General features: G+C 47.5%; 1 protein-coding gene across 1 annotated transcript in view; it reads left to right on the forward strand.

Annotated features, from left to right (window-relative positions):
- The first annotated feature begins 10,739 nt into the window (after positions 1-10,739).
- DCHS1 (dachsous cadherin-related 1) overlaps positions 10,740-27,813 on the forward strand; it is a 34,088-nt gene continuing 17,014 nt past the window's right edge. Inside the window, exons 1-2 of the mRNA XM_025928669.2 lie at positions 10,740-11,008; positions 23,892-25,802. Of these exons, the coding sequence (XP_025784454.2) occupies positions 24,012-25,802 (1,791 nt within the window). The 5' untranslated portion in view covers positions 10,740-11,008; positions 23,892-24,011. The remainder of the gene's footprint in view (positions 11,009-23,891; positions 25,803-27,813) is intronic.

The raw sequence follows: 27,813 nt of genomic DNA on the forward strand, positions 1-27,813 counted from the left end.
AATCAAAGTAAAAACTATTTAGAAGTAATAACTACATACTCAAGGATAAGAATAAGTAAGATCTTTCTAAAGTACAGTCTTCCTATTATGATATGAATGGAACTGGCAGAAATTCTACAAATGCTTCCTAGATGTCACTATGGCACAAGGCTCATTTACCAATCGTCCTCATGATATCTTAGAATAATTATCTTGAATTAATGAGTTTATATTAGAATTTATATAGTTAACTTTATCACTTATTATAGTAACTATTAATATCATCTACCACCCAGTATAAAAATAACAGTATGGTCATAATCATCCCACAACTATACATTTATTAAAATTGCAATGGACAAAAAGAAGTTTTTAAAAAGGCAAATTATTGGAAAAAAATAAAAAGGAAAATTATTGGATTGAAAATCTTTTAGAAAAGGGGCACCTGGGTGGCTCAGTCAGTTAAGTGACTGACCCTTGATTTTGGCTCAGGTCATGATCTCACAGTTCATCAGATCGAGCCCCAAGTTGGGCTCTGCACTGATGTCAAGGAGCCTGCTTGGCTCTGACTCTCCCTCTCTCTCTCTCTGCCCCTCTCCCTCCCTCTTTCTCCCTCAAAATAAATTAAAAAACATTTAAAAAAAAAACAGGAAAAGAAAATCTTTTAGAAGATAGAACCCCCCACCATGATTGTTTACCAAAATTTTTTTACATTTGAGTCATCGCATAACACTTGTAGAGCAAACTACACAAGAAGTTCTCATTCCCAAAAGTCATAGATTCGAAGGAAAAACTTAGAATACACTGAACTTTCGCCAGACATGCCAAAATGACTTCAGTGAAACAGCTCAAATAAATTAAAACTAAAAGTAAGCTAAGCTAAACTTCAAATGAGTGAACTGATACTTTGTAGAAATCTTCCAAAAGTACTTAAAATCTGCCCAACCATGCAAGTTGTTGTAAACTATACATACAATTAAAAGAAATAAAATTTTGTTAAATTGACAAAATTGGTAACTTCAGCAAACTGATCACTGTGAATTGAAATTGAAAGAACCGGCCTTCGCGGAGCACCTGGGTGGCTCAGTCAGCTGAGCATCCGACTTCAGCTCAGGTCATAATCTCATGGTCCGTCCATGAGTTCGAGCCCCGGGACGGGCTCTGTGCTGACAGCTCAGAGCCCAGAGCCTGCTTCAGATTCTGTGTCTCCCTCTCTCTCTGACCCTCCTCTGTTCATGCTCTGTCTCTCTCTGTCTCAAAGATAAATAAACATTTTTAAAAATTAAATTAAAAAAAACTGGCTTTCTTTACTTCCCATTCCAGAGGATAGGAGTCCTTCCTCCTCTCCATGTTTAATCCCTCCACCTATGTTCTAGATCCTATCCTCTTCTGTTTCCTCTGGCTCTTGCTCTGCGGAGAGAATCAAAGTTTCCTTTTTTCTGTCCTAGAATGTCTATGGGGAACTGAAGTCCTTCAGAGGCTGGAAAATATACTTGGTCCTGGAAGATCCCAATTCAGACCATGCCAGACTCTGGCCATTTTTTAATACTCCTGCTCAGTTTCTCCAGGGCTGGGCTGGACCAAAGAGTTTTGATGACTGCAGCTTCTCATGAGCATTTGAACAGGGGGCTAAGGCGTGGAGCAGTCTGAAACCGAGCTCTGATGCTACCCAGTGCCTCTTCTGGCACTAAGAAGAAACAAATGAGTAACAGAGCCAGCGAGACCTGTCAGCCCTTATTCTGTCATTCAGGATCATTGTTCACAAGTCAGGCCTTCTGGGTCATCTTTCCTTTCTCATTTGGTCATCCCCACACTGATCTTGCCCATAGTTAAGTTTTCCTTCGGCTGCTTCCCTGCTGTTTAATCCTTTCCAGGGTGGACGTACCTCCCAAGTTTTTCTGTTCTGAAACCCCCATTTCATGGTGACAACCCCCTAAATTCTCATTCCCTTTTTATATCTCTGAGCCCCCACTTCCTCTGCTAGAGACTGACTTTGCTTAAGCACGTCTTCACTTCTGCACATCCTTCCACATGGCAGGGGAGAAGAGGGATGGAGTCTCCAGTCTCAGGGCTCCCCAAGGTCCAAATACAGACAACCACTTCACACATGCACCAACCTTTGAGAATCACACCATGTTGTCATACAAGCCTCCACCCTCCTCAGCGCTGTCATGAAATGACCTCCCTTCCTTATCATCAAGGACTTTAGTGTGGCTATGGCTGTGTCCTCTGTCCTCTCACAGCATCCTCAACTGGCCATCAGTCTCCTTACCAGTGTCTCCATTCCTTTAACACTCACCTGAAGTTCCCTAACGTATTGCCTCTCTCCCCAACGCCCCTCCAGAGAGAAGGAGATCGATCATTTGATGGCCTCAAATCCCTGTCCTGTCCACCCTCCTCCCCCACTGCCATCATACCCTCACACATGAACTTTCTGCATCCTCCCCACCTTCCCTTCCTATCTCTTCTGCTAAAAAACAATTGTTTCTTGTACTCATGACGACTTCTCCAGTCCCTCTTCTCTCCTCTGGGACCTGCTCCACCAGTCATTGCCTCTCTGTGAGCTCCTGACCCACGGTGTCAAACATGGTCCTGCTGCTTTCTTCCAAGCAGCTGTCCATTAGTCCTTCCCTTCCCCACTCTTCCTCCCAGCCTCCTGCTACCTGCCTCTCTCTCCTCACTGCACTCACTGAGTAGTGGTCCTTGATTCTGCTACCTCAGTAATATCCTTTCTTCAACTGTGGAATAGCAGCCCGCTTCATGTCAGTCATACCCTTAACAAATATTGCCTGAACACCACCTATGTGCACGCAAGCAAGTCTGTGCCACAAAGGAGAACACACCAGATAGACTGTTTAGTGGCGTATTTAGGTATTTAATCAAATATTCACACAGCAGAAACTTGCAATTGTGATAACTACCACAAAGGAGGAGTACCAGGCACCATGAGAATCCATCAAATGTACTGATCTAGTTGGAGAAGTCAGGAAGGTGGTCTGTGACTAAGTGATGCTTCAGCTGAGGTCTGAAGGTTAAGTGAGAGGTCACTTAACCAAGGAAAGAACCAAAGCATACCCTAGTCAAAAGGACAAGTTCATGCCAAAGCATTTTTAACAATCATTCTAAATAGGAGCTGCCATCCTCTTAATTGTTCTTGACTCTGCTCCCAAGGTTGATCTAAATGGGCAGGTGAGTCAGCCCAGACCATCTGGAGTCTTTCTCCAGGATTTCTGATTTTTTTTTTTTTTTGGTGTTTAATAAAACCTACTTACCTATTTTTTAGACTAATCACATATGTAATATTAATTTTAAAATTAGTGTAAAACATCAGGAAGGATAAGAGATGAATCTTCCAAACAGAGTAATTCCAAATAATATGCTATATAATATAATGTAGATCATATGTGCCCCCCCTCCAGGAGGTGGAGCTTAATTTCCTCCTCCCTCACTATGGGACTTAGAAACTCACTTTCAAAGAACAGAATATGGAAAGAGAAAAAAAAAGTAGCTTTACAGTAGAAAGATCTGGCAGACACAACCTTAATGAAGCGATCAAAGTCAACATCACCAGTGATAATTCATGTTGCTATCATGTACACCCAATATAATGGAATTAGAAGGTCACTGTACCTCCCTGGCACCTCTTTCCAGGTTAATCATAAGAAAAGCATCTGAGAAACCTGAACTGAGGGATGTTTCCCAAAATGACTGGCCAGTACTCTTCAAAATTGTCAAAGTCATGAAAAAAACAAAAACAAACACAAAAAACAAAGAGAAACTGTCACAGACCAGAGGAGACTAACTAATCATGAAGATTAAATGCAATGTGCTTTCCTGAGTTGAACCCTGGGATTGAAAAAGAACATTAGTGGAAAAAAAAACTGGTGAAATCAGAATAAAGTCTGGAGTTCAGTGGACAGTGATGTACCAGCGTTAACCTCTTGTTTTTGACAAATGTATCATAATTATTTAGGATGTTATCATTAGAGGAAACCGGGTAAAGGGTACGTGGGAACTCTCAATACTATCTTGGCAACTTTGCAATCTAAAATTCACTCCAAAATAAAATAAAAAATTTAAATAAGTAGGAGAAGATGAAGCAAAATAAAATAAAATGAAAAACAGAAACTAGAGACACAGAGGAAGTCTTGGTGGTATTTGAGTTTCTGTTCCATTTGCCAGTCAACTCCCAGGTTTGGTACCCTGGGCCAATAAATATACCCTTCTTTCCTCAGGGAATTCAATTGGGTTTCTTTCACAGACCATGAAGTTTTCACTCTTACACAGTCACTACCATTTTACCTCCACTCCCTCCTTCTCCCTCTGTGGTCTGGTTTCTTTCCCATTTTCTCTCTCTCTCTCTCTCTCTCTCTTTCTCTTAGCAAATTTTATTTATAAAATACAGTATTATCAACTATAGTCACCATGCCATACATTAGATCCTCAGACCTTATTTGTCTTCTAACTGAAAGTTTGCACCCTTTTACCAATCTCTTCCCGTTTTTCCCATCCCCCACCTATCCCCTGGTAACCATCATCCTGTAAGCTTCTGTGAGTTCAGTTTTGTTTTTTTTTTTTAAGATTCTACATGCAAGTGATACAGTGCAGTATTTGTCTTTCTCTTTCTGGCCTATTTCACTTAGAATTATGGCCTCCAGTTTCAGCTATGTGGTCATGAATAGCAGGGTTCCCTTCATTTTTAAAGCTAAATAATATTGCTTTATTATCTGTCTATCCATACCACATTTTATTTATCCATTCATCCATTGACAGACACTTACTTAGGCTGTTTCCATGTCTTTGCTTCTGTCAATATTGCTATAATGAACATGCGGTGCAGATATCTATTTGAAATGATTTCATTTCCTTCAGATATATACTCAGAAGTAAGACTGCTGGATAATGTGGCAGTTCTATTTTTAATTTTTTGGGAAACCTCCATACGTTTTTCATAGTGGTCATACTAGTTTACATTCCCACCAACATTGTACAGGGGGTTGTTTCTTCACATCCTCACCAGCATTTGTTATCTCTTGATTTTGTTGTTTATTTTGTGCTTTTGGAATAGACATCCTAACAGGTATGAAGTGATATTTCATTGTGATTTTGATTTGCATTTCCCTGATGACCAGTGACGTTAAACATCTTTTTCTGTACTTAGTGGTCATTTGGATGTCTTCTTTGGGAAAATATCCATTAAGGCCCTTTGCCCTTTTTTAAATTAGGCTATGGGCTTTTTGCTACTGAGTTGTATGAATTTCTTACAACTCCAATTTCTTACAACATTGGATACAACAATATCCAATGTTTTGGATATTAACCCCTTAGAGGATATGTGGTTTGGAAATACTTTTTCCCATTCCACAGGCTGCCTTTTCATTTTGTTGATGATTTCCTTTGCTGTTTGTTTGTACTTTTGTTGCCTTTGCTTTTGGTGTCAAATCCAGAAGATCATTGCCAAGACCAATGTCAAGGAGCTTACCCTCTATGTGAAGTGCTGCTAGGAGTTTATAGTTTCAGCTCTTACATTCAAGTCCTTAGTCCATTTTGAGTTGATTTTTATGTATGGTATAAGATAGTGGTCTAGTTTCATTCTCTTGTATGTGTATAGCCACTTTCCCCAATACCCTTTATTGAATATGGTATCCTTTCCTCTTTGTGTATTCTAGGCAGCTTTGTCAAAAATTAATTGACAATACATGCATAGGTTTATTTCTGGGCTCCCTATTCTGTTCCATTGATCTATGTGTCTGTTTTTATGTCAATATCATACTGTTTTGATTACTAAGCTTTGTAGTATAGTTTGAATTCAGGAAGTGTGGTGCCTCTAGATTTGTTCTTCACCTCCTCTCTTTTGATCCCTGAGATCATCAGCTCCACCCTAATTCCAAAATCTAATGGAAACCTGCCATACCTCATCTTATTGTGGTATTTTTACTCTGTTGACAATTCTCATTTTGTAGCGGTTTCTTTCCTTGTCTTCTGTGAGAACACATTGGGCACTGCTCTCTTGTTCAATTCTTACCTTGTCAGTTGCTTCTTCCCAATCTCATGCATGAATCTTCTTTTGTTATCCACCCCTTAAAAGCTGCCCACAACCTGTTTTCACTACATATTCTCCACAAGTGACCACATCCATTCTCATGGTTCTACATAACCACCTTTAGTCTGGTGGCTCTCAAATATTTATCCTCTGAAAATACTCAACTGTCTCTTCTGAGTTCCAAATTTTATATTTAACCACCTACTAGACATCTTCATTTGGCTATTTCACATATGCCTTAAACTCATCATTTCCAAAACCAGATTCATTATCTTATCTCTCTCTTCACAAACCTGCTTTTCCTTTGTTTCCCCAACTTTACGAGCAACATCACTAATATATGACCCAGGAACATGGAAAGCATCTTAGAATCCTCCTCTCACTACTTCTTCTAGTCAGTCTATAATTTCTCTCATAGTCTACTCCTCTTTTCTAATCTTACTATCACTAACTTAGGTTAGACCTTCACTACAGTATAAGCTGGGCAACTGAAACTAACTCCTACCTCGTCTCCTGTGATCCTCAATATTGCAGCTATAATGATGTTAATGTCACATAACCTACTCATTTTATTTCCTGCATTAAATAAAACTTTCAATGGCTGCTCAGAGCCTCAACCCTTTGTATGACGTATAATATCCTCCATGATTTGGTCCCATTTACTTTTTCTGGTTTCTCCTTTCATACTAGGCAATATTCCCTACACTCCAGCTAACTCAATCTACTCAGAACCACCACCACTACCACTTATACACCAATCTCCATGGCCAGAAACTATTTTCTTTAATGCTGTTGTGCTTTGGAACATGGTGCTGCTGTTTATTCTGCCTGAAAGTTGTTTCTCCAACTTCTTCATTTGCTATGCTTCTACTCATCCTACAAGATCCAGTTCCAATGTCCTCTTTGTGACACCATTGGCTGACATCCCAACCCTGAGCTGGATGAGGAATCCCCTCTATGTGCACAATCCCATATTTTCCTCTATCATTATACTCCCCAGTACCAATTTGCAGATATGTCTTCACAGTTTACTCTTTAGTCATATCTTAAATATGTATCTTAAGTATAGAGCTGGCACATAGTGGGCACTTACATGTGTCTTCAGTAAATGAAGGAAGCAAGAAAATACATTTAGGTCCTCCCATTTGAAAAACTCTGGCCTCCTAAAATACCTGTCTACCCCCCCCCCCCCCCTTGCTATTGATCTCTCTTCTTGCCTGCAGTCAAGCCTCTTTAAGGAGCAAGCAGGCTGTACTCAAAGTCTTCAGGCCCTCACCTTCCGCTCATTCATTTACTGAGTGCTGACTAGTTTCCACTGCTACAACTCCACCAACCCCATCGTCCCCAAGGTCACCAGCAGCCTACCTCTGGCTAAATCCAGTGGATACTCTTCAGTCCTTACCTCTGGCCTCTTCTGTGCCATTCAACCTTGATGACCACTCCCTGCTTTTGTGACTTCTTTCTTGGCCTTTCCCTTGGCTTTAGTGGTACCACTCGCTTCCCTTTCTTTTCTCTCCCTCTCTGGCCACTCCTCACTTTTCTTTGAGGGCTGCTCCTCCTCTCTTCAACCTTTAAATATTGGAGCTTCTCAGGATCTGTCCTAAACACCTTCTCTTCCCAATGTACATGCTGCCCCTGAGCAACCTTAGTCACTCCCTTAACTTCTCTTGCCATTTGTCACATTTACAACACAAGCAACCCAAAGCTAAGGTGATACCTCATTTTCCCAGTGAGAAAATCCAAAGAGCTTTTGACCAACCCAAAAACTTATACCTTTAGGGATGAGTATGAAATAATCAAAAGTCTACTTCTATTAGTTAATTTACTACACATATACTATACATACTACAATAGTTAATTTACTATACACATATTTAAATTCAGGTATTGATTTATAAAATAATAAACTATATATATATTAATATATTGGCTTATATATAATATAATAATATATTGCCTTATAGATCTGCTTTTTTTCCATTCTCATAATTCAGTAAACAATTTTATTCATACTCTTGGCATGCATCTCCAAAGCAGTGTCTTTCTTACTATTAGGGTCACTTTTAGTCATCTTACCCATTTTCCCAGACGGATGATCTTCTCTCCAGTCTAAGTGAAGAGTTGGGGACAGGACACAGCACAATTTGAATCCACATATGATTCAGTCACTGGAAACTTTATCCCAAGTCACAAGGGCCATTTACATCACACTAGGGCAGTTGGTTTTTGGCCTGTATCCTGCAACAGTATGTTCTTGACCTCTAAAAACCACTTAGTGTATTATTGCCTTTTAAAAATAATTTCAGTTGTTAATTTCTCTTACTGAAGTAACATTCATACAGCAAAAGCATAAATCATAAGTGTTCCACTCAATAAATTGTCACAAAGCGAAACACAACATCACTGAAGTCAAGAAATAGAACACTTCCAGCACCCCAGAAGCCCCTCCCAAGTACTACTGTATTATTTTTTAAAGCAATCTTTTAAAAGCATATTTAGAGACATCCAACACATGCAGTTGTGAGGTCACACCACCAGGAATAGTTACCAAAGCTGTGTTAAACTTCTTTGACAATGGACTCTGTGACAAGTGATCTATACAAGCATCCAAAATAGCATTGTTGAGGACATTTCAGGTTAATGAGTCTTGCCACAAGAGTAAAAATAGCACTTATTGAGCACTTACTATGTGCCAGGTGCATAGTCCTCTCTGTATATTAAATCATTTAATCCAGGGGCGCCTGGGTGGCTCAGTGGATTAAGCGATGAACTCTTGATTTCAGCTCAGGTCATGATCTGAGGGTCATGAGATGGGGCTCCTCGCTGAGCATGGAGCCCACTCAGGATTTCCTCTCTCCTTCTCTCTCTGCTCTTCCCTGCTCTCACTCTCGCTTTCATATTCATGCTCTCTCTCTGTCTCTCTCAAAATAAATAAATAAATAAATAAACGTAAAAAAATAATTTAATCCTTAGACCCACTGTATAGATGAGAAAACTGAGGCAAAGGCAAGTTAAGCAACTTTTCAAAAGCCACAAAGCTTGTAAATGGCAGAGTCTGGACCCCAAACCAGGCAGTCTGGCTCCAGAGTCCACAAGCTTAGTCACCATACCATACTGCCCTATCCAGTGGTTTGTTGTTCAAAATAAATGAGAGCAAACCCTGTAATATGAGAGACTTTGTAAGGACTCAAATATAAGGTTACTCCCTCTTTCCTGAGGGAAGATTTTGGAAAAACAAAAAAGGCAAAACCTCACCCTGTATTCAAGCTTATACGGTATTTGCAGATGACTCCCAAATATTTATGCCCATCCAGGCCATTGTTCTAAGCTACAAAACCTACCTACCCAGCAGGCACTTCAAAGTCAGCAGCCCAAATGTAAAGTCATCATCTTTCTATGTCAACCTGCAAGCTACTGCTGCTCCTTTTGTCTCGCACAGTGAATGTCATTGCCATCCACTCAGCTTGCAAACCAGAAATCTGGATGTTACCAAGGTCTCCAGCCTCTCCTTCACTCCTCTCTTTCCAAATCGCACCCCCTTCTGCTTTAACTGAAACACTGTTTTCTTTTCTCAGAAGTTCCCAGTCTCTCTGTACCACTTTTACACCTCTCAAGCACAGAATACTTTTGGACTCAGCCTACTCAGTCATCAGGAAAGACAGAAGGGGAAGGGTCAAAACTCTTCCACTTCTTTGATCCTCTCCACCTCTGTCTGATTTCACTCCTTCCCATATTCTCTTCCAAGTTGTCCCTCGAGCCCCTCCCCAGCTCCCTGCCCAGTTCCTATCTCATTTTCCTTTTCTGGGGACTATCTCCCGAGTTAAACCATCAGCCGCAAATCTCTTCTTTCCAAACCTTCCAATCTGTAGCCTCAAATTGGGGATGAAAGAAGAGGGGAGTGAAAGAGAGCCGAGCCATGAAGAAGGGAAAAGGGACAGTGCGTGGGACTAACAGAAGTGACTAGGAGGGAATGGAAAGACGAAGATGGAAGAGGAGGATGGAGAAAGGGATGGCAGAAGGGAATGGGGAGAAGGTGAGTGGAAGGGGGCAAGAGGAGACAGGGAGAATGGGAAGGCAGAATGGGTTGGTGATAAAGGGGAAGAGAAGAGAAGGACAGAAGGGGATGGGGAGACGGGGAAGGAAGCCGGGTACAAGAGAAGGGTTGAGGAAGGAGATGGGGAGAATTTGATAGACAAGAGGCTAGGGAGAGAGAGGACTGAGCGGAGGGGATGGGAAGGGAAGAAACGGGTGGAGAGAAAAGGCTGAGGGAAGGGGTGACAAGCAGGGGACGGGGAGAAAGGGAGAGGAGATGGAGAAAAAAGGGTGGGAGGCAGAAGGGCTGGGCGAGAGAGAGCGGGAGAACGGGACAGCGAGGGGGAAGAGGGACGTCCGGGCAATAGGGGCTGGGAAAGAAGATGGAAGAAGAGGACGAGGCAGAGGATGTCGAGATCGGGATGGGAGGAGGGGGCCGGGCGCAGTGACCGGGAGCAGGGACGAGAACGGGGACGTGAGGACCACGCGGCGCTGGGGCTGGATCCGGCGCCGGGGACTGGGGCCGGGAAGTGGAGGGGCGGAGGGAGGACGGGCGGGCGCTGGGGGGGCCGCGGCGCGGAGCGCGGGTGGGGGCGGGGGCGGGGGCTCCGCGGGCGGAGGGGCGGGGGCTCGGGTTACCGCGCGGAGGGCGGGGGAGGGGAGGGGAGGGGAGGGGGCGCGGGGCCGCGGCGGCGAATCTCGCATCCTCCGCGGAGCGGCTGTGGAGGAGGCGGCGCCCCGGCGGCGGCGGCGGCGGCGGCGAAGGGAAGGACGGACCGACGGCCAGGGGCGCACGGACCGACGGCTGGCTGCCCGGAGCTGATCGCGGGCCCGGAGACAGCGGCGGGGGACGATGCGCGGCCCCAGGCCCCGCGCGGGCGGGCGCTGCCCGGGGGGCTGACCGCGGCCGGACGGCGCCCCAGGACCGGGCGAGGGAGCCCGCGCCGCGCGGAGGTCAGTGCCCGCGCCCGCCCGGCCCGTCCGGCCGCGCCCGCCCGGCCCTCCGGCCTCTCCCGGGCGGCGGCGGCGGCGGTGCAGCCGGGGGCTTTGTTCTGAGCCGGAGACAATGGGGGAGGGGGGGCCTGGGCCTGCGGGACGAGGGCGAGCGTGAACGTGAGCGTGGGGGCAGGGCCTGGGGGTCTTTGTGTGTGTGACATCGAGTCGGGTGTGCGGCGTGAGAGTGTGAGGGGGTGTGGGTGCGGGGTGCGAGCAGGGTGTGTGTGTGCTCCTCCGAGTGTGAGTGCATCAGCAGTGTGAGTCAGTGCGTGTCACTGGGAGGTTGTGTGTCCGTGTGTGTCTGTCTGGTTGTGTGTGTATGTGCGTGTCACTCCGAGGATGTGTGGGTCAGAATGAGTGTGTGTCATGGTGAGCAAGCCCCAGTCAGGGTGGGGGTGTGTGTGTGTGTGTGTGTGTGTGTGTGTGTGTGTGTGTGTGTGTGTGTTGCCTGCCTCTTTGGAAGCCATGTGTCAGAATGTGGAGGATGGGTGTGTGACAGAGACAAACTGAGACAGAGACAAAGAAACTAAGGGGGAGAAGTAAAGAGAAACAGAGGAGAAACAGGCAAAGCCTGGAGTGGAAGTGGGGCATCCAGCCTGGTGCTCTGAGTTTGTGCCCAGGATGCTTAGATGAGAATCTTGTTCAGGAGACAGAGGGAGGTCACCACAGGCCTGGTCCCACGCGGAGGGGGTGGGGAGAGGGAGGTCTAGAAGCACAATGAAGTCAGTGTGGTGTGGGTTGGGCCTGCAGCCATGGGGTCATAGGCCAGAAAAATATTGTTACTTATGTCAACTCCCCAAATACCCACAGGGGACACGGTCATAGCCCTACTCAACCCACAAGGGACACAATCGTAGGCAACACACACCCACAAGAGATACCTTCACAGCCATCACATACCCCCAGGAAGTACTGTCAGAGCCAACACACACGCAGATGATGCTCTCAGGACAACACACACCCACAAGAGAATTGGTGCAGCCAACACATCCCCACAAGATCATTGTCAAGGCCAACACGTACCATGGGAGACACACTATTACTGCCAACATCTCCTTGTACACACTGTCACAGCCATGCACATCCACTGGAAACAGTCACAGCCGACCCATCATCTAGGTTATACTTCATCAGAGCTGCCTGTACATAGCAGGTGTTCCAGAGTCCTGACACTAACAGGACGCTGTGTTGCAGTGGCCCTTACCACACACACACTGGAACAACCCCTGCTTTTTTGGTGACATGAATATACCAGGAGTGAGCTGTCCCAATTGCTAAACAAGCTCCCATTAACTTACGATGCTCTCACTCCTCCTCCATAGACCCCTAGGCTCAACGTCTTGTTCCCTGAAAACTGGGGACCTGGATCAGTCTTCCCTTCATCCTATAGCCTGCCTTGATTTGAAGTGTCCTTCTAATACCCCAGCCTCACAGCTTCTTGAGCTCCTTAGCTCCTGTTATCTCCTTCTTCCCTCCCAGGACCACTTTGTAGAACTGGTCCATCTCTAAAATTGTAAACCCCTCCTTTCCACTCTCTGCGCACAGCCTCCTGTGTCCTTCCAGCTCTCAGATGCCCTCACTCCCATTATACTTACTCTTCAACCTCATAATGGCCTCTTGCCCTTGACCTCTTTGCTTTTTCCTCATCTGCCCCTTTCTGGCTTTGTGCTTTCCTTCCAGTATACACACCCGGGACTATCCCTTCAGACACTCCTTGGCCACTCTTTGTCTCATTGTCCTTGAACCCACCCACCCCACCCCACAAAGTCTCAACCCAAATTCTCAACCACACCAAGTAATGCTTCTATAAATTCATGCTTCTATAAATTCCACCCTCAACTGGCCCTCCATAAATAAGTAGAGGAAATTTTTTCTGTTTTCTTCATACCCCTTAACCTCACATCCCTCAGCCCATTGTTTTCAGCAGATTAGTCAATCCACTGGTTTATTCATTCAACAAACCCATATTAAGTACCTGCCCTGTGCCAGGCAGTGTGGTAGGTGTGGCATTACAAGGGTGAATGAAATGGACATGGTCGTTGCCCTCACGGAGCTTACAGGCTATCTGGTGAGTGCTGTGCCATGGTAGCACACAGCAAGGAAAGCTAAGAGAATATAGGGATGTCAGAAGAGGCTTTCTGGAGGAAATGACGTTTAAGCTTAAGCTCAATGGATAAATAGGGAGTCAGCCAAGCAAAGGAGAGGTGGAGATGAGGTAGCCTGGGTGGAAAATATTCAAAACCATGGGAGCAAACATGGAAAAGCCCACTTGCAAGAAGTATTTTATGTCCAAGAGGTAAAGCAATCCAGTGAGCCTGGCACTAATAGTATGTTGTGAGGAGAGGTGAGAAAGTCTGGGAGAGGTGGAGAGACAGCTAGTCAGATCATGTGGTTCTTGTAGGTCACAGGAAAAAGATTAACTAACCCCAAAATAATGGAAAGTCTCCTAATGTTTTGAAGCTACAGTGTGATATGATCAGATCTGGTTTAGAACTACCAAGTCTGACAGTGTGGAGACTGAAAGGAGGGATCTGTAAAGGAGGATCGTTGGCTGTTGCAGGAAGGAGAGGAGGACACTGGCCTGAACTGGAATGGTAGCAGCAGAGAGGGAGAAAGTAGATGGTTTCAAGAGTTGTGTAGGCAGCAGGGTCAGCAGGGCTCAGCAGTGGGATGGATGTAGAGGTGAAGGGGAGGGAAGCAGTAAGAGTAGACAATCTGGTCTGTTCACTCACTGAGAAAAGTGAGGCCATCCAGTTTGAATTTCCTCAGCTTTCTGCCTCCACCCTCAAATTTCATCTGCATTCCCCTCAATCTTTTCTTTTTTTTTCCTATGAAGAGGTGTCTCTTCTGTTTAAGACTACTTCACCCATCCCCTCCTGCCTCCATGGGGACATCACTCCCCTAATTATTCTGTGTCTTATTCATTCTCCAGTTTCTCCCTTTGTACCCATTCCTCCTGCGAGCATACACAGAGCCTCCAGTCTCCCCTGCCTCCCTGAAGCCTGTAGTCCCCAATGAGCTAAGAGACCCTCTCATGTTGCTTCACTGTGAAAGGGTCTTCTGCATGGAGCTGTTCCCACTTCCTCACTTCCCCTTTACTCTTGCCCCTCCAGGGTCATGGCTCTCCCTAAGAGAAAGTGACCTCTCACCTGCCAAATCTAGAGGTTCTTTTCAAAAGTCCCCAACTGCCTGACCCCTTGGCATGGTCTGACATTGTTGACCATTCTTTTCTCTTTGAGTCATTCTTGTCTTATGGCTTCTGAGCCACCATTTTATTCTGTCCACATTTAGTGAGGTCTCAAGTGCCAACCACAATGCCAGGTGATGGGAATATTATGAGAGAAGACACTATTCATACACTCAGGAAGTTTAAACCTCAGTGGAAGAGCCAGGCAGATAAACAGATGATTACAATATGATGGGGTCCGTGCATCTCTCTCCCAGAGCTCCTCCTTGCTGTTCCTTCTCAGTCTGCTTTGGAGAGCCCCTAAATGTTACTGTTCCTTAGGGTTCTGGTTTGGACCTTCTTATTGTCTCACTGTATACACTCCTCTAGGTGATCCATCTCATTCATTTCCAGGGCTTTAATTATCATCTCTATAGGCTGATGACTCCCAAATGTCTACTTTTTCCAGACCTCTCTTCTGACCTGCAGACCTCCATATCTGCTTCCTACCTGGTCTTTGCTATACAGCTCAGAAGCACCTAAATGTCCAAACCTGAACTCATCATTTCTTCCCTCCACCACCACTGTCTGCATTGAGTTATCAGGCTACGCATCCAGAAGTCAACTTCAGCCAATGCCTTGCCTTTGCCATCTGTCTTTCTCCAACCCAGAAAGTCACTGGAACCTGCTGGTCCTACCTCCTTTCCAGCGCTCTCTGGCATCCCATCCCCTTTGCTCCATGGCTTCAGCTACTGCCCTCACCTCATTGTCTGTTCACAAAAATTACTACAAGAGCCTCCTAACTTGTCTCCCTAGACTTCTACTCTTCCTCTTCCAGGCCATTCTTTTCAATGCAGCAGGAGGGATCTCTCTAAAGTGCAAATCCTGCCATGCATTCCCTGCTCAGTATTCTGCAATGTTTTTCCATTATCTTGGGTGAATTCTCCACTTTAATGAGGCTCAGGAGATCCCTCACGATCTGACTCGCCTCGGCCTTCCCAGTCTCATCATCTGTGTCATTTCCCTACCTTCCTCACATTCCAGGTTCTAGCCATATTGAATTCCTTGTAGTTCCTCAAAGACATGGCATTCTGCTAAGCTTCTGGCCCTTTGCACATACTGTTCTCTGCCCTAAAAGCCCTTTACTCCCCTCTTCTTATGGCTAGCCCCTTCCCATCCTCAGATCTAGTCTCAAACCCCACCTTTCCTGACTTTACCGTGCAGGCTTGGGATCCTCTTGTCTGACTGTTGTCATTGCCTCTTCCCCGTTCTGTCTCTCTGACTGGGCTGGGGCCTCTTGATGGCAGGGTTGCATATTATATATCTTCATCTCCCTGGGACCCTTTACATTCACATTCATGGCAATGAACAAATGCATGAATAAATGAAGCCGCTTACTGCATATACCTCACCCTCATTCACTCTTTAGAAGATTGACATCTGGTGTCAGCTGCCCACACAATCGAGACGTTTCCACACGTACCCACTTGTCCCACTGGAGACATTGCCACTCCTCTTCCCCACAAACTGTCCTTCCTCACCCTATGTTCTCCTCCTCTCTGCCCTTCACATGGGCTTCTCTTTTCCTGGATCTTCTTCCTCTCCCTCTCTGTACTTGATTTCTCTTTCATTCAGTTGGCAAATATTTAAGAAGCACCAGAAATTTGCAGATACAAATATATTGCTCCAGGTGCCTATTGGGGTTCCTGGAAGGAGAGGAAGATGAGGAAGCTGTGACCTGCCATCAGGCCACAAGGCACGATAGTGCCCACCATCTGCTCCACTCCAGCAAGCCCCCTTCCTGGGAGGTGCCATAGGCTGCTCCTCCCTCCACCACCCCTCACACACACCCACTGTGGGTCCTCCCAAATCCTGGCACCCTTGGCCCTGCCCCTCCCCATATCAGGTGCCCAACACCTGTGTGTGCCTTCTTCCTCTTCCCTATCCTTCCTGTGGTAACAGAAGCAACTGGACTGTCTGATGCCCTGAGACCTGCAAGCAAAAGCCCCTCCCAGGAGTTCATGCTGCTGGATCCTATCTTCTTCCTGGCTTCCCTCTGCCTGCCCCTTACCTCAGTTCTACGGTCCATGTTTCCTCAGTAACCCTCTGACTCCCAGGCATTTTCAACTACTGACACTTGGGAGGGACTACTACTGAGTTCCTATGTCCACTGGTGAGAGGGTACCTCCTCCCACTGGTCTGCTTGGAACCCCCAAGCCTGGGTCAGGATGCCCCTCTGTGTTCACTTGGCACACTAGAATGTCCTTGTTTATGTTTGTCTCTCTAGGCTGCTCATGGAAGGAGCTAGACTGGTTGGTGAGGAAGGAGGAGGGGAAGAAGGAAAGGGAGGAAAGGAGAGGGTGTAGGTGTGTGTTGGTTCTGACAGTGCTTCCAGGGGGGATGTGACGGCTGTGAAGTTATTCCTTGTGGATGTGTGTTGCTGAGGACTGTGTCCTTTGTGGGTTGAGTAGAGCTGACCTTCCAGCCCCACCATTTACCACCTTAGCTTCTCTGAGTTCCCCTTTCCTCAGGTGAAAATGGAGGCAACATTCAGAGAGTTGCTTGAGAATTTAGAAAGAAAACAACTGGTAAGTGTTGAACGGTTAACTTAGTTTACTTCCAACATCTCAGTTCTTCTACTGTGTTCCCCTGACCCTCAACCTCTCACTTCCCTAAACTTGTTCTTTCCTCTTGACATCTCTGGGTTGCTGCTACGTTTTCACCTTCTTTTCTTGCTCCAGCCTCACTGGCCTCCTCTGCAACCCAGACTATCAGGGTCATCCCTTGCTGCCCATCACCACCAGCCCTTGCCCTCTCACCCTGCCATGCCTGTCCCAGATCATGTCTCCCTACCTGTGGACACCATGAAGGCAGGGACTCTGTCTGTCCAAGTCACTGCTATATCTCTACTGCTTAGGATGATGGTTGGCCCGTTGTAGGCCTTCAATAGATATTTGTTGAATAAATCTATTAATGAATCATTTCACATGCATGCCCTGGGCCAGCTTCTCCCCATTTTTTCTTTGTCTCCTAGAGACCTCCAAGCATCCTCTGGCCCCTTCTCCTGTCTCACCACCTGACTCCATGCCCACCTGATCCTCTACTTGGACTGGCATTTCCTCATCACAGATCTCCTCCTCTAACCCACCTTGTGCACACTGTCAGAATTATTCTCTTATAGCAGAATTCTGCTTGTTCTCCTTCCCTGTTGTGTTGCCTCGCCCTTCATCAGAGCATTCCAAGCCTTCCAGTAGAGAAGCAATATAAGGTAACGAAGCACTAACTTTGGAGTCCATCAGAGCTGTGTTCCACATCTCTCTGCCACCCATTCTGACCCTCAGTTTCCTCATCTGTGAAATAACACTTATCCCAGAGTTGTCGTGTGTGTCTGGCACACAAGAGCAGCTGACATTTATTCAGCCTTCACTGTATGCCAGACGATGTGCTAAGTTTTTGGTAACATTCTTTCATTTAACTCTTGTGTCAACCATATAAAATGGACACTTTAATCCCCTCATTACCAAGGAGGAAACTAAGAAAGGTTGAACAATTCACCCAGGACTACACTGTAAGTGGCAGAGTCAGAATTTGCACTGAAGTCTGTCTCACAGCAGAGCCTATCTTCTTAATTATGCTTGGGCACTTACAAAACACATACTGTGTGCCAGATACTGTTCTAACAGCAAACACAGTGTAGGAAGTGCTATTATTGTCTCTACTTTATAAATGAAGAACTGGAAGCTCAGAGAAATTGAGTGGCTTTCCCAGTGTCACAAAGCTAGTAAGTGTGAAGCTGGGCAAAAAACATTTGGTTTGGCCCCAAAGTCCACGTTTTCACCACTATCCTGTCCTGCCCTACTGTGATATATTGCCTCCCTATCGTAGAAGTGCAGTGTGTAGTGATGAATCAATCTATGCTTTGTTGTTGAGTTGTTTAGTTGATTTATTCTTTATCATTTCCCACTGCAGGAGGCTTGCACCCTTCAGACTCTCCTGAAACTATTCTCTCCAGATCTCTAGTGAATTCCTTACTGATAAAATCAATGGCCACTTCTCAGCCCTCGTCTTGCATGAAGTCTCAGCAGCCCTGGACACTATTGATCCCTCCCTTCTTGTTGAAATATTTCCTCCCTTAACTTCTATGATACTGCCTCCTCTTCTTCTTCTCTGAGAAGAATAAAGGTCTCCTCAGTCCGCCCCTTAAATATGACTACTCCTCAGGGTTCTATGCTAGACCCTCTTCTTCCTCTGCACATCCTAGCTGATGGGTCTCCAAGCCCATGGTTTTCACCTACCCCTGATTTGTCCAAATCCCTGTCTCCAACCCAGACCTCTCTCCTCCAGACCTGCAAATCCAATTGTGTCTGGGACATCACCATGTGGGGATCCCAATGGGCACCTGAAAAATGGCTTCTCCTCGGTGGTATCCTAATGGCACCACTTTAGTAACCAGGCCAGAACCCTGGGATCAGTCTAGACCCTTCCATTCCCTCACCCTTCCTGATGCATCAGTGGCCAAGTTTTAACCAACTTCACCTCCATTATCTGTGTCTTCTGCTACTGACCTGGGCTGTCACAGACACCTCATTCCTGGTCTCTCTCTTCCCATATGTTCTCTTCTTCAGGCCTCCATTGTCTTGCTAGCACTCCCTCCCTTCAGCTCCCCTGCCATTTCTTCCTTTCTTCATCCTTCCCTTCTCTCTGCATCCTAGGCAGCATGGAGTGCATAGTCTTGGGATCAAATTGGGGCTGTGTTAACTCAGAAAAGTTGTTTCACACTGAGGAAGGCAGGACACCTTCCTCACAGGGTTGTTATGATTAAATGGGGGTATGTCTGTGAACTACCTGGCATAGAGCCCAGCACACCATTAAAGCTCAGAAAAGGGACTTTTCCTCTGCTTGTATCTGTCCCCAGCCTCTCTGAAGTGGCTCCCAGGAACCAGTCCTCAGGAGGAACACAACCCTCCCATGAGTTTTCTCAGGGATATCCTGGAAAGCCAGTTTGTCAGCCTTCTCCTTCCTCCCTTCCTCACCCTCCTCTCCTCTCTGCCCTCCAACACAGCTCTGTCTCCCACTTCTATTTACCTCCCCCACCTCTCCAGGCTAGCTGTGTCCACTCTGACTTAGCTCCCCCCTCTGTAGTAACTGCACTTGCCCTCTCCTTTGCCCTTTGCCACATGTGCTCTCTCCTTTGTCACACTGGCTTACTTTCTCTCAGTCTTGCCCCAGTCATCCCCACCAGCATTCTCACATCCCTTCCTCTCCCCGTTATGCCTAGCCCTCCCTTTGCTCACCAAGGTTACTCTCTTCCTCCATGATTTCTACGCCAGTCTGCCTTTCTAGTCCCCCCCTCACTCTGTTGTCTCTCTGGTCCCTGCCCCTCCCTGGCCCTAGGACAGGAAGTTGAGGGAGGAGGCCTGGGCGGTGCCAGCTCCCCCAGCCTGCTTCCCTTCGGTACCTAGGCCACTCCTCTACTTCCTTCTGGAGCACCCCCTTCCTTTATGGTCCCCCTACTCCTCCCCCAACCCACCTCTCTTTCCTCTCCCATGTTCCCCCTGCTCCCAGGTCCTGTAGACACACAGGCTGCGGTGGGGGGAGGATTGACATCACATCGAAGGCCCCAATGAACAGCCTCGCCCCTCCCCCTCCTAATGAGAACCAGCTGTGGTTCCAGAGGCCCAGATGTGGGGCTAGAGAGGGAGAGCGGGATGGAGCCAGAGGACAGAGCAACAGGACCAAAACACTGAGGGCATGCAGCAAGGCAGAACTTGGTGGGAGAGGACAAGTGACCGATCTGGGGGAAGAAAGAAGACAGTTCTGGGCAGGAGACAGGTGGACTACTGAGGCCAGATCTGGGGGAAGGGACAGGACAGACCTGGAGAAGGAAAGAGACAGGAACAGGGAGGAGGAGCCAGTCCTGGGGAAGAGGCACTGAAAAGCACCGGACAGATGGGGAGATGGTGAGAGGAGAGTTGGAGACAGGATGAGACAGTCTCTGGAGAGAGTCTGGAGTGCGAGTTTGGAACTGGAAGTCCTGGAGCAGGAAGTGATGAGGCACAGTCCAGACAGAGGCCCCAGGGACCTAAAGGTCACAGCTGCAGCCACAGAGCTGACCACGAGTGCCCCGGCAGCATGTGCGAGAGCATGCCTGTGTGTGGGTGGGTCTGCGAGTGTATGGCACGTGCCTGCCGGTGTGTCTGCACACGTGAAAGTGTGTCTGTCTGTGTACCTGGTTAGGATGTGTATGTGAATGTGCTCGTGTGTATATTGTGGGGGGATATCATGCGAACATGCCTGCCCATGTGAGGCTGGTAAGAAAGTGTCTTTCTGTGTGTACAAAAGCAGGCCTGTATGTGTCTTTGTATGCCTGCATGTGTATGTGGGCGGGGGTAGGTTCCATGGGAATGAATATGCCCATCTGTGTGTGTGAAAACATGCTTCTCTGTGAGGGGGGGGTGTATCTGCATATGTGCACTGGCTGTGTATATGTCAACGTAGCCCCTGTCCAAATATGTATGAGTGTGTGCTGAACGTGCCTATCTGTATGTGAGTCTGTGTAGCTGGCTGTACATGGGTCTGTGACTGTGAGTATGCACCTTTCTGTGCCCATTGTGAGATTATACTGGGGGTGTTTGCAATGGACAGGAACCCAGGTTATACAGGTTAGGATAAGGGGCAACTGCCTGGGCCTGAATGCCTCTTCTTTCAAGGCTGATGATTCACCTGAGCTTTTATCTCATACCACTCATACATCCTTTCATTCAGAAAACATATTGATCACAAACTATCAACCATGCTCCGTGCTACACACAACGGTGAATAAGATACAATCCTAGCCTCTCACATAGCTGACATCCTGTCTCTGGGTGGGGAGACAGAGAATTATAATACAGTAATAAATACATCGGCCTCACTGTCCATTATCTTCTCTCCCCATCCACCATAACTGCTTTTTCTCCACTGATTGATTAAATAAATACAACCAACTCTTAACCCTTGATCCTTAACCCAGTCTCTAGGCCCAGATCCCTGACCTGAGCCCCTGGGCCAACCCTGTGCACTCACCCTCTCCGCTCTCTGAGTCAGACCTATGTTCACTCACTTCCTTGTTCTGAATTCCTCCGACCTATTATCCAATGTGGCAGTTCCATGAGCTTCTCAGACTTGAGTCCCCAAGGAGAGTGCACACAGAGCAGCCCAGAACTCTGAAGCCAGGATGAAGGGATCCATCAGAGATGGTGTTGAGAGGTGCTGAGAAAGCAGCTTCCAGATGCCCGGCTCTGAGCTCCTTGGTTCCATTGCCTCTAATTCTCACAGAATCATCTGGATTAGGAAAATAACTCAAACTTCAGAATCCCTACTGTTTTTATTGCCTCACACAGGTGGGAGGGATGGGGAATGGAAGTGTAAGTGAGAGGTCAGAAACTCCCTTGGGAGGACAGGAAGTCCTAAAGCAGAGCTAATACATAAAAACCTGAGGACACACTTCTGTAGCCACAGGACTGACCTTGGTGCCTCAGGGGCACAGGCTCACATGTGTTTGTGTATGTCATCTGAGTTGGCATGTCCATGGACATGCTGTCTGTGTCAGCACCTGAGTGTGGTGGTGTAGAATTATAAGGCTCTGACCTTGCACTCAGCATTGATTGCCTGCTCAACCATGCTGGACAGAGTCCAACTAAGACCCTGAAGTTGCTGCCCTCAAGGAGCCTGTAATTCAGGGCTGCTATGCAGTTTATTGCCAGTGTGCACCTAGAGCAGTGAGAGCCCAGAGGCTCTGATGGTACGATGGGCTCTGCAGGTAGGGGGAGAGAGACGTCATAGAAGATTCCACAGAAGACAGGACATTGGAATTGGATCTTGAAGACTGAATAGGAGATGGCCACTTGGAGAGGACTTTTAAAGGATATCACAAGACGAGAGAGCTGTGCATACAGGGCGAAGAGTGGGGATGGCTTTAGTGTTGGGATGCAGGGTGTGGTGGAAGAAAGTAAAGGTAGGGCGCACTGGAGAGGTGGCAGGCTCAGATCAGGAAACTATATATTAAGGACACTCTACTTTATCTTTTGGGCTAGAGGTTGCCTATGAACTCCCTGAAACTGCAGACACAGTCTGCGTGTATGTGTATGTGCATTTTTTTTTTTTCTGGAGAGGAGCAGCAGTTTTTTGCCGTCAGTAATGGGGAACCCATGGAAGCCTCTCTTCAGGAGTGATTTGGTTAAAGCTGCATGGATAGCTCTGGTCAGGTGGAGATGGGTCAAAAGGTCCAAGCCAGGAGGCAGGGGGAGCAGTAAGGGGCTGCTGTAGGAATCAAAAGGACAGATGACTGTGTTCAGACTAGGTCAGCAGCTGCAAAGCAAGAGGAAAGAGCAGACTTGAGACATGTCTTATTGAGATGGTCAGGTGTTGATGACTAACTAGAAATCAGACTGAAAAAAAGCAAAGAAGCAAGAAGAGCTGCTGAGTGGTTGTACTGTTCACAGGAAGGAGAGTGAAGGAAGAAAATCAGCTTGAGGTGAAGGTTAGGGATACGGTGTTCTGCAGCTCTCCCTGTAGGCCTGGAATCCACAGCCACATACTCTGTATGATCCATTCGGCCAAGTCTCACTGGTTCTTCAAAGGCCCCTTCCTCTGGGCTTCCACAGCACCTCATATGCCATCTGACACAGCACTAGTTACTGTGTGTCTCCCTATCTAGACTGGGACCTGCCTGGGAACAAGACCGTGCTCTTTCTTTCTTCCTTGGGACCAGCACAGTGCCAAGCTTATAGCGGGTTAATTCTTGAATATGTCACCTACACACTGATCTAATCCATCCTTCACCCTTAAAGCAAGTTAGCTCCCTAAAAACACAATCTGTAGGAAGGAAGGAGGGAGGGAGGGATGAAGAGGATTTTTAGGGTGGTGAAACTACTCTGCGTTAATACTATAATGCATGTTGTTATATATGTCCATTATATACACATATACATTATACATTTGTCCAAACCTATACAATGCACAACACACGGCTGAGTGTCCGACTCTTGATTTCAGCTCAGGGCATGATCCCAGGGTCATGGGATTGAGCCCTGCATCAGGCTCCAGCCTGCTTAAAATTCTCTGTGTCTCTCACTCTGTGCCTCTCCCCTGCTTGGGCTCTTTCTCTCTCTAAAATAATCAATTGATTAAATAAAATAAAATAAAATAAAATAAAATAAAATAAAATAAAATAAAATAAAATAAAATAGGAAAGTCTTCAACATATTTAAATGCTGACAGAAGTCTCCAAAAGGTGATGATTGAAGGTGAGGTTACCAAAAACACATGGTTATTGAGGTATTAGTCCTGAATGAGAAGAAAAATAAGAAAGGATTGGCCATATTTTTAAGTCCAGAGATGAAAGAAAGGGAGTCCAAGGGCATTGAGACCTGGACAATAGGAACAAAACAGTCTGCTGGGGGAGGAGGGTTAGGGTGGGATGGCAAGCTGCCAGGGAAAGACTGGAACGGGTCCTGAGGAGTTCTGAAACAGGCACTTCTTGGACTCAAGATGGGTGTGCAACAGCACAAATGCCCTACGGCAGGGCTGAACATGCCTCAGTCTTGCTGTGGCTTAGGTCCCAGTCTCCCCGGACCATTGATTCCGTTCCCCACCTCCCCAATCATGACTTTTTTCCTTCTGCTTTTCTCCCAGGTCAGGGAGCCTGAGCTGGAGCCAGGGCCCAAGCTGGACCTGATCCAAAACCTGAGATCAAGCTGGGCCCAGAGCCTGGCCCAGAGCTGGAGCCCAAGTCACAACTGGATCGCCCCTGTCATGCAGAAGGAGCCGGGCATTGCGCCTTCCTGCACTGGCATGCAGAGCTCCAGGCACCTCCCCCTGCTACCACTGCTGCTGCTGCTGCTGCTGGGAGCCAGAGTGTCAGGCGCCTGGGGTCAGGCCGGGAGCTTGGACCTACAGATTGATGAGGAGCAACCGGCAGGCACATTGATTGGGGACATCAGTGCAGGGCTTCCACCAGGCACAGCAGCACCTCCCATGTACTTCATCTCCGCCCAAGAGGGCAGCGGGGTGGGCACAGACCTGGCCATCGATGAACACAGTGGAGTGGTCCGTACAGCCCGTGTCTTGGATCGTGAGCGGCGAGATCGCTACCGATTCACCGCAGTGACTCCTGATGGTGCCACCGTAGAAGTTACTGTGCGAGTGGCTGACATCAATGACCATGCTCCAGCCTTCCCGCAGGCTCGGGCTGCCTTGCAGATACCTGAGCATACAGCTCTTGGCACCCGCTACCCGCTGGAGCCTGCTCGTGATGCAGATGCTGGCCGCCTAGGAACCCAGGGCTATGCACTATCTGGTGATGGGGCTGGAGAGACCTTCCAGCTGGAGACACGTCCTGGTCCAGATGGGGCCCCAGTGCCAGAACTGGTAGTTACTGGGGAGCTGGACCGAGAGAACCGCTCACACTATATGCTGCAACTGGAGGCCTATGATGGCGGTTCACCCCCGAGGAGGGCCCAGGCCCTGCTGGATGTGACACTGCTGGACATCAATGACCATGCCCCAGCTTTCAATCAGAGCCGCTATCACGCTGTGGTGTCTGAGAGCCTAGCCCCTGGCAGTCCTGTCTTGCAGGTGTATGCATCTGATGCTGATGCTGGTGCCAATGGGGCTGTGACTTATGAGATCAACCGGAGGCAGAGCGAGGGTGATGGACCCTTCTCCATTGACGCACACACAGGACTGCTGCGGCTGGAGCGGCCACTGGACTTTGAGCAACGGCGGGTCCATGAACTGGTGGTGCAGGCGCGGGATGGCGGGGCTCACCCTGAGCTGGGCTCAGCCTTTGTGACTGTGCACGTGCGAGATGCCAATGACAATCAGCCCTCCATGACTGTCATCTTCCTGAGTGCAGATGGCTCCCCACGAGTGTCTGAGGCTGCCCCACCTGGCCAGCTCGTTGCTCGCATCTCTGTGTCAGACCCAGATGATGGTGACTTTGCTCATGTCAATGTTTCCCTGGAGGGTGGAGAGGGCCATTTTGCCCTAAGCACTCAGGACAGTGTCATCTACCTGGTGTGCGTAGCTAGGCAGCTGGATCGGGAGGAGAGGGATGCCTATAACTTGCGGGTTACTGCCACAGACTCAGGCTCACCCCCACTGCGGGCCGAGGCTACCTTTGTGCTGCATGTCACTGATGTCAATGATAATGCGCCTACCTTTGACCGTCAGCTCTACCGACCTGAGCCCCTTCCTGAAGTTGCACTGCCTGGCAGCTTTGTGGTGCGTGTGACAGCCCGGGATCCTGATCAGGGCACTAATGGTCAGGTCACCTATAGCCTGGCCCCTGGAGCTCACACTCGCTGGTTCTCCATCGACCCCACATCAGGCATTATTACCACGGCTGCCTCGCTGGACTATGAATTGGAACCTCAGCCACAGCTGATTGTGGTGGCCACAGATGGGGGCTTGCCTCCTCTCGCCTCCTCCGCCACAGTCAGTGTGGCCCTGCAAGATGTGAATGATAACGAGCCCCAGTTCCAGAGGACTTTCTACAATGCCTCACTGCCTGAGGGCACCCAGCCTGGAACCTGTTTCCTGCAGGTGGGTAAGTCCCGCACACAGCGGGATGTTGCTGTGGGCAGGAATGGATGAAAGGGTCACAGGGGACCTCAGAATAGAAACCAAGCCTTGCAGGTGCATCTGTTTATGGTGACTTATGTCAGAGGGTTTGGTCCTATCCTGTGAGCTCCAAAGTCTGTGCAGAGTGTGAGGGCTAACGACAAGATGAGAAAGCAGGGTTTGAGAGCTGGGCCAGGTGAGGCAGTTGAGAGAATTAAGATTGGATCAAGAGAAAAAGTGTCCTGTGGTGTCAAGAGGTGAGAGAAACTCTATCAAATCTCAAAGCTGTTCTGAAAGGCAGAGATGGAGATTCTGTACACCCATGTGGTTCCTGTTCCCCTAAGGGGATGCCAGTATTTATGGAGCCCTTGTCCAGTGCTGTGCTCTGCTGGAAGAAATCCCCATCCCTCTCCCTGGAGCTGAGCCTTGATGAGACATTTGGGTTCAGTCACAAGATAACAAGAAGTATTAATGGGATCCCAATATCCAGAGCAGGAAGGCCTCTCAGAGGAGGAGGTGAGAGCCCTGGACAGATTCTGGAAGCCATAGAGTGCTTGTGAGTCAGGCCTGGAGGAGACAGAGGGGGCATGAAACTAAAGAGGCAGGCCAAGGCCAGATTGCAGAAGTCCTTGGACACCAAGCCGTGAGGTAAGATTAGGACTTTACTTGGAAGGCAAAGGAGGTCACTGAACTTCTTTGAGCCAGAAGAGGGTGTGATCATATTGGTTTTTTTTTTAATATTTTTTTATTTGTTTTGAGAGAGAGAGAGAGAGAGAGAGATCAAGGAAGGAGAAGAGAGAGAGAGAGAGGGAGAGAGAGGGCGAGGGAGAGAGAGAGAGAGAATCCCAAACAGGGATTCCACACTATCAGTGCAGAGCCCGACAGGGGGTTTGAATCCATGTACCATGAGATCATGACCTGAGCTGAAACCAAGAGTCGATACTTAACTGACTGAGCCACGCAGGCCCCGTTGTTTTTGTTTTTTAAAGACTACTTTTTGGGAGCAATTTTAGATCCACAGCAAAATTGAGTTGAGAGCAAAGATTTCAAATATACTCTCTGTCCCCATTCATATACCCTCCCCGACCAGAGTGGTTCATTTGTTACAACTGATGAACGTACATTGACACATTATCACCCCAAATCCCCAAAAATGGTTTACATTAGGGTTCACTCCTGGTGTTGTACACTGTATTTGTTTGGACAAATGTATAATGTATATGTGTATATAATGGACATATATAACAACATGCATTATAGTATTAACGCAGAGTAGTTTCACCACCCTAAAAATCCTCTTCATCCCTCCCTCCCTCCTTCCTTCCTACAGATTGTGTTTTTAGGGAGCTAACTTGCTTTAAGGGTGAAGGATGGATTAGATCAGTGTGTAGGTGACATATTCAAGAATTAACCCGCTATAAGCTTGGCACTGTGCTGGTCCCAAGGAAGAAAGAAAGAGCACGGTCTTGTTCCCAGGCAGGTCCCAGTCTAGATAGGGAGACACACAGTAACTAGTGCTGTGTCAGATGGCATATGAGGTGCTGTGGAAGCCCAGAGGAAGGGGCCTTTGAAGAACCAGTGAGACTTGGCCGAATGGATCATACAGAGTATGTGGCTGTGGATTCCAGGCCTACAGAGAGAGCCGCAGAACACTGTGACGTGTTCAGGTGACTGCATTGTTCAGGTTGGCCCCAACTATGCTGATAAGAGTTGCAGAGAGATGAGACAAAATAGTAGACAGGGACCAGATTGCAAGCTTTGACTTTGTTTTAAAAATCACAGGGGGCCAAAGAGGGGCTGTAAGCAAATCTGGTACGCCTTTTGAAACGATTGCTTTGGCTGCATCATGGAATATGGAGTATGCAAGAGAGGAAACAGGAGGTAGCAAGGCCTCTAAGGAGACTAGTGCTTGAAGTCTTTACATCTCAGAAGTCCACCAGACCCTTGCGCATCTTCTCAGGGCCTAGACTTCAGGCCAGTGCCTAGATCCAGC

Source organism: Puma concolor, chromosome D1, assembly GCF_028749965.1.
Source record: "Puma concolor isolate L17-30 chromosome D1, mPumCon1.1.hap2, whole genome shotgun sequence".
Taxonomy (NCBI): domain Eukaryota; kingdom Metazoa; phylum Chordata; class Mammalia; order Carnivora; family Felidae; genus Puma; species Puma concolor.